Source organism: Musca autumnalis, unplaced genomic scaffold (assembly GCF_047663935.1).
Source record: "Musca autumnalis isolate F117 unplaced genomic scaffold, ASM4766393v1 scaffold_1, whole genome shotgun sequence".
NCBI classification, from domain to species: domain Eukaryota; kingdom Metazoa; phylum Arthropoda; class Insecta; order Diptera; family Muscidae; genus Musca; species Musca autumnalis.
In genome coordinates, this window is record NW_027411644.1 from 159,975,006 (window position 1) to 159,987,874 (window position 12,869).

The 12,869-nt window shown below is 30.6% G+C and overlaps 1 protein-coding gene across 8 annotated transcripts in view; it reads right to left on the bottom strand.

The window, feature by feature from the left end:
• Positions 1–7,804: 7,804 nt before the first annotated feature.
• Positions 7,805–12,869, bottom strand: part of abd-A (abdominal A) — a 66,184-nt gene continuing 61,119 nt past the window's right edge. For all 8 annotated transcript variants that reach the window (XM_073958732.1, XM_073958733.1, XM_073958736.1 and 5 more), the window contains 2 exons: positions 8,585–8,808; positions 7,805–8,303 (listed from right to left, as the gene is read on the bottom strand). In XM_073958732.1, the coding sequence (XP_073814833.1) occupies positions 7,971–8,303; positions 8,585–8,808 (557 nt within the window). In that variant the 3' untranslated portion in view covers positions 7,805–7,970. The remainder of the gene's footprint in view (positions 8,304–8,584; positions 8,809–12,869) is intronic.

The following is a 12,869-nucleotide window of genomic DNA, read 5'->3' on the forward strand; positions in this document are numbered from 1 at the left end:
TTTAATCCATTTAAATTTTAAAAAATGTCCAGCACAAACCACTTTTAATTTTTATGATATATGAATAAAGTTTTATATACTATAAAATTATATAAATGTTATAATACGATAATAAAGTTGGTGAGAAACAAACGGTTATGCTATTTTGGTTATGTCGTGTGCCCCTATATCTTGTTTTCAGTTTAAAATCTGCTTACAGTGACTTCAAAAAATGTTCCAAAAGTTCTAAAAACTAAAAACTTTAAAAGCTTTTTGTGTGGAAGCTTTTTTTATCGAATCACTTTATAATAGAGATTTTATGCCATCTTAGGTAAAAACCCATCAAAATATCATACAGGGATATGAGGTTGCAAAAAAGTCATAACCTCAATATGCATAGAATCACTTTCTGATTCGATTTATGCATGTCCGATCGCAACTTACAGGTCGCACTTCTTGTCCAATTTGGCTGACAATTAGGAAAGGTCATTTTTAGCCGTCAGAAGAACGCTATTGCTTTTGTTGAAAATCAGTTCAGATTTGGATACAGCACCCACGTATATTTTCGACCGATTTGAATATATGACGGAATTAGGTCTATAGATAAATGTGCCAAATCATATCGAAATCGGTTCAGATTTGGATATAGCTCCCTAATATATTTTCGGCCGATTTGATGCACCCAACAGGCTATATAAGTCAAATTTTGATGAAATTTGGAATGTGTGACTGTATTTGTTCGAGAAATAAATGTGCAAAATTATATGGAAATTGGTCTAGATTTAAATATAGTCCCCATGTATTTCTTACATATTCACAGTGATGTGGGGTATCATATAGTCGGCCACGACCGACTTTGATTCGTTCCTTATGAACCACTATAATACTTCAAATCATGCTTGCTCTTGCACAGAAATTTATGACTGATATCTGGCTACCTGTTTGCGAAATATGATTCATGTAGCTATTTAATTTTTGTGTAATAATCTTTTTAAGTTGGGAAGTCACATTTCAATCGCTAACTTAAATCGCTTTTACTCGAGCCTAGAATGTTTGAGATGTGTCACTCTTTGAGTAAATTAGCGATATGTATGAATAGAAAGAAGGCTGTCCTGTTAGTGAGCCTATGTTTGTACTAATGGGCAATAACGTTGTCAGAAGTAAGACAATTAGTTTATTCTGTAGCGTAGATCTCAAAAGATTTTAGAAGTTTATACCAGACCTCGGCACTTTTACTATTTTTTATTATTTTTGTAGAGACTTTGGCCTGTGACTAAGCCGTTGCAAGATAATTTCTACAGTATGCGACAAGAAACAGTCTAAGAGAAAATGCCTGAAGAGGAAAAACGTATTTTCGATAAAAAGAAAAAAAGCAAGTGAAAATTTTGAAAAGCGGAAAACTTGACTATACAGCTTTACCGACAGAGATATAGCCTTAGTGACACAATCCTAGAAGTAGCCTTAAACTGGATTAAGGTGCAAAATTTCATTTTTGCGGAGGAGGTGCTCAAGGAATACACAGAATGAAAGCCAAAATAAGATCAGTTCCCAAAATGAATTAATTCCCTAATCTTATTTTGGCAGTCATTTCTTTCGATAGTTATAGTGTCCACCAGACATTTTTAAGGCCGGAAGGATGGACTTGATCAAAATTATATCGTTGTAATCAGAATCACCAGGAATACCTCCGATAGAAATTTCGAAGCAATAATAGAACTTAATAGCTGCACTTAAGCGAATATGTAGAACTTTTGTGAGGGGGGTACTCGAGGTTATTTTCCGATATATATATTCTGTGAACTTGATTTACATTTGGAAGAAAGTTTATGACGTGCAAAGTTTTGGCAGTTTTTTTATAGAGGTTATGGAACATTATCTCAGGAAGTATGGACTTACATTTTTACAGAACAGCACAATCGTTAATTAAAACATCTTAAAGGGTCGACAACGACGTAAATGTTACAGAATAGGCCTAATGATCTATGTCTGGAACAAATGTTTGAAAGACCTCTCCGGTTGATTCGTTTATAGAAAATTTTTGAATTTTATGACGATAAAATGTTGGTCCAAATCGGTTGATCTGTTCGAGAGTTATCGTACGAACCAGTCAGACAGATCGACCGACGTACAGAGATTTTTCGACCCCTGTTGTATTTCAACTAAAAGGTTATGATAAGCTCAATTAATTCAATTAAATAAAAGTCGAAACGTTTCATTCAACATGTGTGAGTTTCACTGACATATAATTTTCAGGCATGCCACAGATTCCGATCGGAATAGTTTCAATTCCATAATTTCATTTCGATCGTTTTTGTTTTAGCTTCTTCAGATTTCGATCGATTTGGTGAATTCAGAAAATCTTATTATTTGGTATAAATATGGCAACATTAGAGGAATCAAAAGAAATAAAAGAAAAACATATGATTAGAAAACACCGTTGAAGTGGGAATTGTGACAATATTGTGTTTAAAGAAAGCTTTTTTGTGCAAAAAGGAAGTTAATTTTTTTTGGAATTTAAATTTTTCTGTAATTGAGGCGCAAAAAATCAACATAGCATTGAAAAACACGTAGTTCTTTTTTTTGTTTTCTTCTAACTTTGCTTTAATTTGTCGTAAAGCCAGATTGTTTTGTTTTGCAAATGTTCTCAGGGAAAATTATGTGGCAATACTTAGTTAGTCAGTTATGGTAGGTTTCGTTGATTGAGAAATAATGAAAATGTGAATTTTTTTTTAAATAAAATGATAAAAAAATATGAAATTCACATTTAATTTGTTAATAAAACAATATTTTTATTATTTGCAAGTGTTTTTGGAGTGTTTTAAAGTAACATGTTTCCAAAAAATTACAATTCCACTTGATAAACCAAAAGTGGCTTCATTCCGAAAAAATTTCGTTTTTCACTTTCTGAAGAAGATAAATACGGAATCAATTCCACTTTCGATCGGAATTGGTTTCTGGTTTCCCTATACACCAAAAACATATGGGGGGTTATCATGAACGGCAATTCCCAGTGAATTTTTTCACATTCTCATTTAAGTTGAAACGACGGAAATACGAAACTCACGGGGAAATTTCATTCATGATAATTGAACGTGCGTTCGAAACCGTAACTGTCAGACTCCGACAAACTGAAAGTTGAAAATTACAATTTATGGAAAATAACTCTGAACGACTATCAAAAATTTAGAGATGAGAAAATAATAATGGCCTATGGGAATAAAATATACAAGAAATTGCCATTAACGGAAGACCGGAACTGCGCCAGCCACTGGCCATCACATTCAGTCCGGTACTTGCAGAGGAATTCAAAGTTAAAATTTTGAATTTTTTTCATATTTTAAATCATAATATTAGTGATTTTGTGTTTTTATATGTTTCAATATATTACAAAATGTACTCAACCAAAAACTTAAAAATAAAAAATGTCAAAAAAATTTAATTTTTTTTTTTTGAAAATAATATATGTATATTTTTTCGAAATATGTAAACTTTGTTTAATTTTTGTTTAAAAAAACATATTACTTCGTTTTTCATAAAAGTCATATAAAAAGTCATTTATTTATAAGGGTAAGAAAAGACTTATTTTTACCCATGTAATTTCAATAAACGAAAACGAAGCGTTTTCCATGTTGTTCCCTAAACGCTCTAGTCCACCAAAGTTGGAATTTCACTATCCTACCCACTTAACAAAAAAATATGAACATTATGGCTATGAATTTTTGACATTTTTTCTCAAAAATAATTTCCTGTAGTGAGAATGAATTAACTTTTTTTTACTATTAACGCCTAAAACAACATCCATTCCATTTTATTATAAAAAAAGATTCAGCACAAACCATATTGATTTTTTTTAAATAAAAACTATGAAGTGGAAAAAAATTTTCTCATAAAATTATTTACTGTTGCACGAAAGAATTAACTTTTTCTCATTAATAACTAAAATAACTTTTATTCCATTTCAAAATTGCAAAATGTCCCACACAAACCACTTTAATTTTTTGTGATATATGGAATAAACTTATATATAATATAAAATGATTTATATGTAATAATACGATGATAAAATTAGTGAGAAGCAAACGTTTATGTCATTTTGGTTATGTAGTGTGCCCCTATACCTTGTTTTCAGTTAAGTATTTGTTTACAGTGACTTCAAAAAATTGTCAAAAGTTCTGAAAAATGAAATTTTTAAAAGCCTTTTTTATCGAATCACTTTATAATTAAGATTTTATGTAATCTTAGGTAAAAACTCATCAAATTATCATACACGGATATGAGGTTGTAAAAAGTCATAACCCTAATGTTAACAATATCTATTATAGTGTCCGGGAGATAGCTATTTCCTTCTCCAGAAATATGCAAAAATTAGATATTTTCCAAAATGGGGGGAATTTGTTTTCTTTAGGAGCACGCCGCGGCCGCGCCTTGTAATATTTTGACCTAATTTTTTGTTTCCAAACATTGCGCTGAATATCGTTCTCATTAGGAACTTCTTACACCAGGATTTATGGAGAGCAAATCGCTGTAACATGTTTGACAGCTTCTGATTGGCTGGTACGCCGATTTTAACATAACTTACAGTTTTTTTACGTTTCTCTCATTTTTTCATTTTGTCTAATTTTGGTTGGCTAATTTGCTACTTTTACCATTAGAGGCGGTCTGGGACGGAGCTAAAGACTCGATGTTCTGCCTTTATTAAAAAATAAAAAAATATTTCTTGTCCATACAACTACACCATAATCGGCCGGCTATTACCTCCCACACAAAAGATTTTGTAATATCGGACTGTGTAAAGGATTAACCTTAGAAATGGGTTGCTATTTATTGTTTAGAATCAAAACTCTTGGACTACAGAGCGCAAAAATGTCCTGTTTACAGGGCAAACTTCCAATATTGATGTTTTACAATCTAAAATTAAGTGCACCCTGACATTAGTGAGCAGATGGATGAGATATAACAAACTTAGCGTAAATGCGAATCAAACTAAAGCTTTATTGTTCTCTAATCATTCTATTGTTTTTGATTTGGAGTATGAAGGAACACCATTACAATTCGTAGATGTTATGGAGATTCTAGGGGTACTTATAGACAATAAGTTAAGTTTTGTTCCACACATTGATAGAGTAGTATCTCGAACCAATCTTGCACTCCGTAGGCTATATAATTGCGACCTTGTTCTGCCTCACCATATGAAGCTTAAAATGATCCATGCCCTTTGTAATGCCAAATATTCTATACTGTCTTGAAGTGTACTCCGGTGCTGACATGCATAATATGGAAGCCGTTCAAGTGGCTTTTAATAGTGCTGTTAGATACGTATATGCAGTAAATCGGTTTTCCCATATTTCTCCTTTTGTTCGACGCTTTATTGGATGTTCATTTCTTAGATTTGTGAACCTCAGATGTCTTTTATTTTTCTACAAAGTATGCAAGGCTCAATGTCCGTTGTTTTTGGCTAGTAATTTTAACTTTTTAAGATCAACTAGAACGACTAATCTGATTATTCCTCGATTAGATGTCCACATGGATACGTCGTTTCTGGTGAGAATTTGTCGTTTATTTAATTCGTTACCAAATAATTTACAAATATTCAATTTAACCATTTCTTCATTTCGAAATAAATTACTTGTTTTATTCCAAGAATCACTGTAAATTTGTGGTACCACAATTATCTTTGTTGGGAGTGCTTTTCTATTATTTTACCTTTATATAACCCCGATATGGGGTATAATTGGGAGTAGTTATTCCAATATGGAGTATTATTCTTGTATAATTTGGTTTTTTTTTTGTTAGGAGTAGTTCTCTCCTGGGAGTTATTTTCCATATATTACTTTTTAGTCTTAATTTAGATTATTAATTTAGATTTTTCATATATAATTATACCAATACAACTGTATATTTTCAAAGCTATGCATATTGTAATAAGTTATTGGCCCTCAGGCTTATCATTACAAAATGAAGAAATAAAATAAATAAATAAATATTTTGATTATATTTCTCCCTCCTTTAACAATTTTATAAAATTTTTTAAATAAATTGTAAAATATTAATTTTGAAACCACGATACATATTTTTAAGAAAACAACTTAATAATTCTCTGAAAAATTGCACATACACACGCATGGAATGAATGTAGTCAGGTCAAACATAATTTGGGAGCAAAATAGGATATTGTAAATCTGTGAAAATACATATTGTTACCTTAAGCAATATTATGTTGCCTGACACAGAAAAGTCGTTGCGTCTGCAATATGTATTGAAATATCATTTATTTATAATACAAAAATACTAAAACAACCTCATAATCTTTGAGCAATCATAAATTGATAGCTACACCTATTTCTGATCCTGAGGTGTAGAAAAGTAAATTAATTTTTTAACAACGTCTTCATTGTTGTTGACCAGCCTATTTCTCAACACTTTCATTCATACATATATTTTCAAGTATATGTATGTAAGTAATAAATAATGTTGTTTTTATTTCAATGACTGGTTGCCAGTCTTAATAATGTTTTCCCACTAATGTAATCTCCAATCATCTTATAGGCCCACAATTTTCCCAAAACCCCCTCATAAAACTGTGTTGAATGAAAAAAAGATGTTTGTGTATTTTTTGTGTCATTAAATTTAATCATAAAAAATTAAAATAATTTTCTAAAATATGGCATAAAGTTTCAAGGAGTAGGATTGGACAGATAGGGGGAAAATTATACAATATGCTTAAGTAAAAGAAATCTTTTTACAAAAAATTCTCTTTTTCTTTTTTTAAGAAATAGATCGTACAAATTTAGCTTAACTTTTAACTAGAAAGATATACAACAAAACAAAAATTATAAAGTAATTTAATATTAAAGAAAAATCATAATAATAATTAATATTATTGAAAGCTTTTGAAACGAAAAAACAATTTAAAATTATTTTTAGTTAATTTTTTCAGTTTTGGATTTTTTCTTCTTTCACAATATTAAAAAAAGAAAAAATACTTAATAAAACATAAGGAAATTTATTAACTGAAAAAAAAGAAGATGAGATTTCAAAAAATACTCAAATGATTGCTTTGAAAATGCACTGCATTTCCAAAGTATCAAATAAAAAATATCAAATTCGGATAGGCAAACAAATATTTAACACAACAAAATTTCCATGAAGAACGGATGAATGGTAGACAAAAACAAAGTATTGAGTTTTAAATTTAATTTTTTTATATTGTTGTAATGTTTGTTACATACTTGGGTATGTATTGTGTACGTATGTATGTTTTGTTATATATAAATTATTTTGATTGGTTTTATTTTATGTATAAGTAGTATGTATATATGTATGCATGGGGAGAATAGTTACTTTTTATTTAATTTTGTTTGTTTTTTATTTGACTTGTTAAGTTATATATTTGTTTTGTTTATATAATAATTAAGTATATATTGTGGGGTTTTTAAATAAACTTTTTCTTTTTGTATATAATGTAAATAGTTTATTTTTTGTTGTTTTTGTTTATGAGATTATTCCTTTTGGAGATTTTACGTTTTCTTGGGGTTTGTTACTTTTTACTTATTTTCGTTTTTTTTGTTTCTTACAAACTAAAATTACTATGTAAAATTTTACGTATTTTGTTTCAACTATTTATCATTAGTTTTTTCATGTTTTTTGACTTTAACTTAGTTTTTCTTTTTTGTTTTTAATGTTTAATTTAATATTTAGTTTGTATATATAATTATTTATATTTAATATTAAAAAGTACATAAACTTAAAACCTAAAGGGAGGGGGCAATTTAATGTTTTTGTGTTTTAACTTTTCTTTCTTTTCTTTAGGATGAAAGGGGGGAAGTTTCTTTTGTTTTTGTTTTGACAATTTAGTTTCACTGTTATTTCTGCTTCTTTTTCTTCTTCTCCACCTCATCTCCTGCCTGCTATTTTTTTCTTTCTTATTCAGTACTTGGTTTTTGGGGGGAGTTGCTGCTGCTGGTGTTAGTTGACTTAAAAAGCTGTAAAATTTATGAATTTACTTTACTAACAGCTTTCAATAAATCATGATTTGATTTATCTAACGCACTCATCATACCCAAATTACCACCCAGACCACTGCCAACACCCATACCCAGACCCAATTTGAGGTCATTTTGCCCCACAACGGAATGATGCAAATGGCCGGGATTGTGAGCGATAATCGAGTGATGATCTTGATGTTGTTGCTGATGCTGTTGTTGTTGTGGATGATGTTGCTGTTGTTGTGGCTGTTGCTGCTGGACTTTGTTATTGTTTTGTTGGGCGGATTTCATGGCTTCTTGGGCTTTCATTTTTTCTTGTTCCTCACGATCTCGGCGAGCCTAGAAATAAAATAAGGAGAGAAGAGAAGGAGATTAGAATAAAATGTAGGAAGAATATATAAAAATAAGAGACTTTGGTTCATATATACTCTACACAACTACACGCAGGGAAAGAAAAAGGTTGCATGAATTATTTTTTGAAAAAATATTATTGGAATATTATTTTTGAAATAATATTCTTTATTCATTGAATATTCTTTATTTGTCTCTGCAGAAGCTTAAAAATTGATGCAGTGTTATTTTTATTATTAACATTATCCCTTTTCTTATCATTTACTTACTTGTTCATTTATCTCTTTGACAGCTCGCAATTCTTTTTTAAGTTTCATGCGACGATTTTGGAACCAGATTTTAATTTGTCTCTCTGTCAAGCATAACGCATGGGCAATTTCAATTCTTCGTCGTCGTGTTAGGTAATGATTAAAATGGAATTCTTTCTCCAATTCAAGAGTCTGAAAACGTGTATAAGTTTGACGGCCACGACGACGGGGGCAACCATTGGGACCTGGAAAAAGATAAAGCATCGAAACAAAGGAATTAGTTTTTTAATATTCTTTGAAGAAGGCAAAACAAAATAATATGCAAATTATGGTTGGACATTAATTAACAAACGAGAGCAGTCACACACACACAAACACATACTTTATAAATCAGAAAAATAAACCAAAAGGCAAGACAACTCTGGAGGTATTGTTAGGGATTTTAATTTAATTCATATCTAAATTTGTGAAAATCCAAAGAAAACAGAAATGGTACTGTGAATCTTTTACCCATACACCTAAAGGAATTTTTCTTTATTTATTAGAAACAAGCCCTTCTTCTTTCATAATTTTAGAACAATAGCCTATTTTGATTCCATATTTTTCATGCCTTTGTTTGCCGCTCTTCCAGCAAATATGCTTTAAAGAACAACGCATGGAGTATCTAACAAATGTTTATTTTGTTGCAACTTTCATATCAGCTGCCTTTTACTTTTCTACGATGATACCCAGGGTGGTGTATAGAAAGAAGCCACCTTGGGTTTTTGTTTATGGCAAGTGTGTTGTCTGGACTTCCAGCCATGTTGTTATTTTGCCCGTTCTCCCTGAAAAAAGGGTAAACAGCAATACTTTTTTTCGTACAAACAATTCCTTTGCGCACAATCAACCATCCATTGTCGTCATGCAATTGATATTGATAGCAACACCATGCGGTAACTCGCCGTGCCCAACACAGCATGTCCTCGCGTCGGCTTTTTGTTAGTCTCAGTCACTACATAGCGGAGGTAAAAAACGCACATTCTTAGTTCAAATTGGTTTCGTTGCGCTTGTAAATCTTAGGATTTGTTTTGTTTTAGACAAATCCGTGGGTAATTTTTTGAGATTTTTTTTACGTTGAGCGTGCAAAAAACTCTTTGCCTTTTTTAAGCAGAATTTTCCATGCTACCTGTAACTATGGTATTTAGTTTTTTTCGCAAGCAAGCAGCATATTGAATTTTGTTTATGGCACCCTTTAGTTATTGTTTAGTCAAATATTGCTGCTGCTGTTTTTTGTCTCTCGTCGTGTTTTTCCGGAAAAGTTATCAGTTAAAAAATATTTTTTCTTTCACGGTTCTAGAAAATCAATTGTAAACAGGTAAATCTTGGCGGGATATTTGCTAATATTTTGAGTTGTTTTGATTTTCGAAACAAAAATATTTGTATTTTAAGGCAGGTTTATTATTTTTTATTGGCCATGGGAGGTGGCCTTTCAATTGCATCCTGAAGATATGTATGTCACTTCAAGCTTATCAGTATTACTTGCGACTGCTGGGAGTTTGTAATTTTTTATTTATGTAGTTTTTTGTGTTCTTCAATCCTTTGTCACGAAAAAGGGGGAACTAAAACAATTTTTTATGTAGAGGAAAGGTGATTTTTAGTAGGATAATCAAAGGATCGGCAATTCAAATTAGCAATGCACGACAAGTTACGGAATATGTGCGCGTTTGTTACAGTTACACTTTAATACAAATATTTGTAAATATATTTCAGCAAGGAGTGATGGTAACTACAAATGTAGAATAAAAGGAGTTACCAAAAGAAAGGCTGAAAAACTAAAAAATAATAGGGGCCTATATAGTAAGTATTTCGAACGAATTTGTATACGCATCGTCTTAGTGAAACAAGCCCTAAATATTGATAGGAACTGCTAAAACAATACCTAAATCCAGACGTACGCCCATTAGGGTTATGAATTCTTTAAATTTGTTCTCAAAAATGATTTCCTGTAGTGAGAATGAATGAACTTTTGCCTATAAATACCTAAAAAACATTCATTTCATTATACCCTGCACCACACAGTGGTAACGGGTATTATGTCTTTGTGCATTTGTATGTAACATACAAAAGGAAACGAAATAGACCCACAGTTCTTTTTGGGGATGTACATATAATCACTTTCTGGGTCGATTTATGCGTGTCCGTCCGTCTGTCTGTCTGTCCGTCTGTACATGTATTTTTGTTCGCAACATACAGGTCGCATTTTTTGTCCGATTCAGCTGAAAATTGGGGACTACAACTTTTTTAGCCATAGGAAGAACGCTATTGCTTTTGGTGAAAATCGGTTCAGATTTGGATATAGCTCCCATATATATTTTCGCCCGATTTCACGTATTTGCTGCACCAAACACGCTACATACGTCCAATTTTGATGAAATTTTTAATGTGTGACTGAATTTTGTCTACAAATAAGTGTGCAAAATTATATTGAAATCGGTCCGGATTTGGATATAGCTCCCATATAAATTTTCGGCTGATTTCACGTATTTCCTGTACCACACACGCTATATACATATGTCCGATTTCGATGAAATTTAGAATGTGTGACTGAATTCAGTCTAGAAATAAATGTGCCAAATTATATCAAAATCGGTTAAGATCTGGATATAGCTCCGATTTATATTTTACATATTCACAGTGGTGTAGGGTATCATATAGTCGCCCGACATTCATCCTTTCCTTACTGGTTTTATTATAAAAAAGATTGCGCACAAATCACTGTGAAAAGAAAAATTAAAAAAATACTATGAAATGAAAAAAGTCAAAAAATTATTTCCTGTTGAACGAATGAATGACCTTTTCTCTATTAATGCCTAAAATAACTTTCATTCCATTTATATATTGAAAAAGGTGCCGCACAAAACACTTTTAATTTAAAATTATATATATGTAATAATACGATGATAAAATTAGTGAGAATAAAACGGTCATGTTATTTTGGTTATACCGTGTGGCCCAATACCTTCGTTCAGTTAAATATCTGCTTAAAGTAACTTCAAAAAATTTTCAAAAATTTTGAAAAATAAAAACTTGAAGAGCTTTTTGTGCGGAAGCTTTTTTGTTGAAGCACTTTATAATTAAGATTTTGTGTAATCTTATGTAAAAATTCATCAAAATATCATACAGGGATACGAGGTTGTAAAAAAGTCATAACCCTATTATACATATTTACAGAAAACATTTTCTATGTATACTTCAAAAATCAGGTTGATCGAAAAAGTCGGATATCCTTGAATGAGCATATTAGGGTGATGACTTTTTGACCCTTTTACTCAAAAATTATTTCCTGTTGCACGAATGGGTGTATATTTGCCTATTAATGAACTACAATACTGTTTATTCTATTTAAATATTGAAAAACGTAACATAGAAATCGTCGGATTTTTTATCGAATCATCTTATATGTAAGATTTAATGTAATCTTAAATAAAATAGAGTTGTTTTTTTCAGATTTGATCGGCTTGTATACAATGATAAATTAAAGAAAACAATGTTATATGAAAGATTTCAACCTAATTCGTAATTCATAAAAATAAAATTAATTATTTGAAAATAAAATTTGAATATGTTTTTAACAAAGACGAACCTCACTCACAAAATGATTTCAAAGTGGTCTTTGCACTAGGTTTTTTATAGAATCAACTTATATGTAAGATTTTATATAATCTTAAATAAATACTCATTAAAATAATATACAGAGAGGCTGTAAAAAAGCCATCACAATAGTGATGGTTGTATTTAGATGGAAACATCTACGAAGTTCTTCAAAGTATCTTTTAAAGATATGCAAAACATTTTATATCAGAGAAAACCTATCTATCTGGACTTTCCACCAAAAATTAAAAACCCTTGGATATACATAGGTCTGTAAACAGATTAATTTTCAAAGTTCTACAGAAGGAATTTTACAGATATGGAACAAAGATGACTACCGGGAAACATTACATTGGGAAAAATGGAAAATAATTTTGGAGTTGAGTTATTTTTCTCAATTAAGTCTTCGACTCAATTAAAGCTGTCTGTAATGATTCAGAAAATAACTTATTTTAGTAAAAATTTTATCAAATTAAGAAATTTACGAGACAATAGTAACAGACATGAGATAAAACATTGTTTCATGAAAAATGTCCATTGTAACATTCAGACCAGTCAGAAAACAGACCAGTCCAAAAATTTTTAGAACCTATAGGTATAATAACAATAATCAAAATTTAAATTATCTCCATAAGAATTAGAATTAGAATTGTTTAATCAAATTAATTTTAAATTT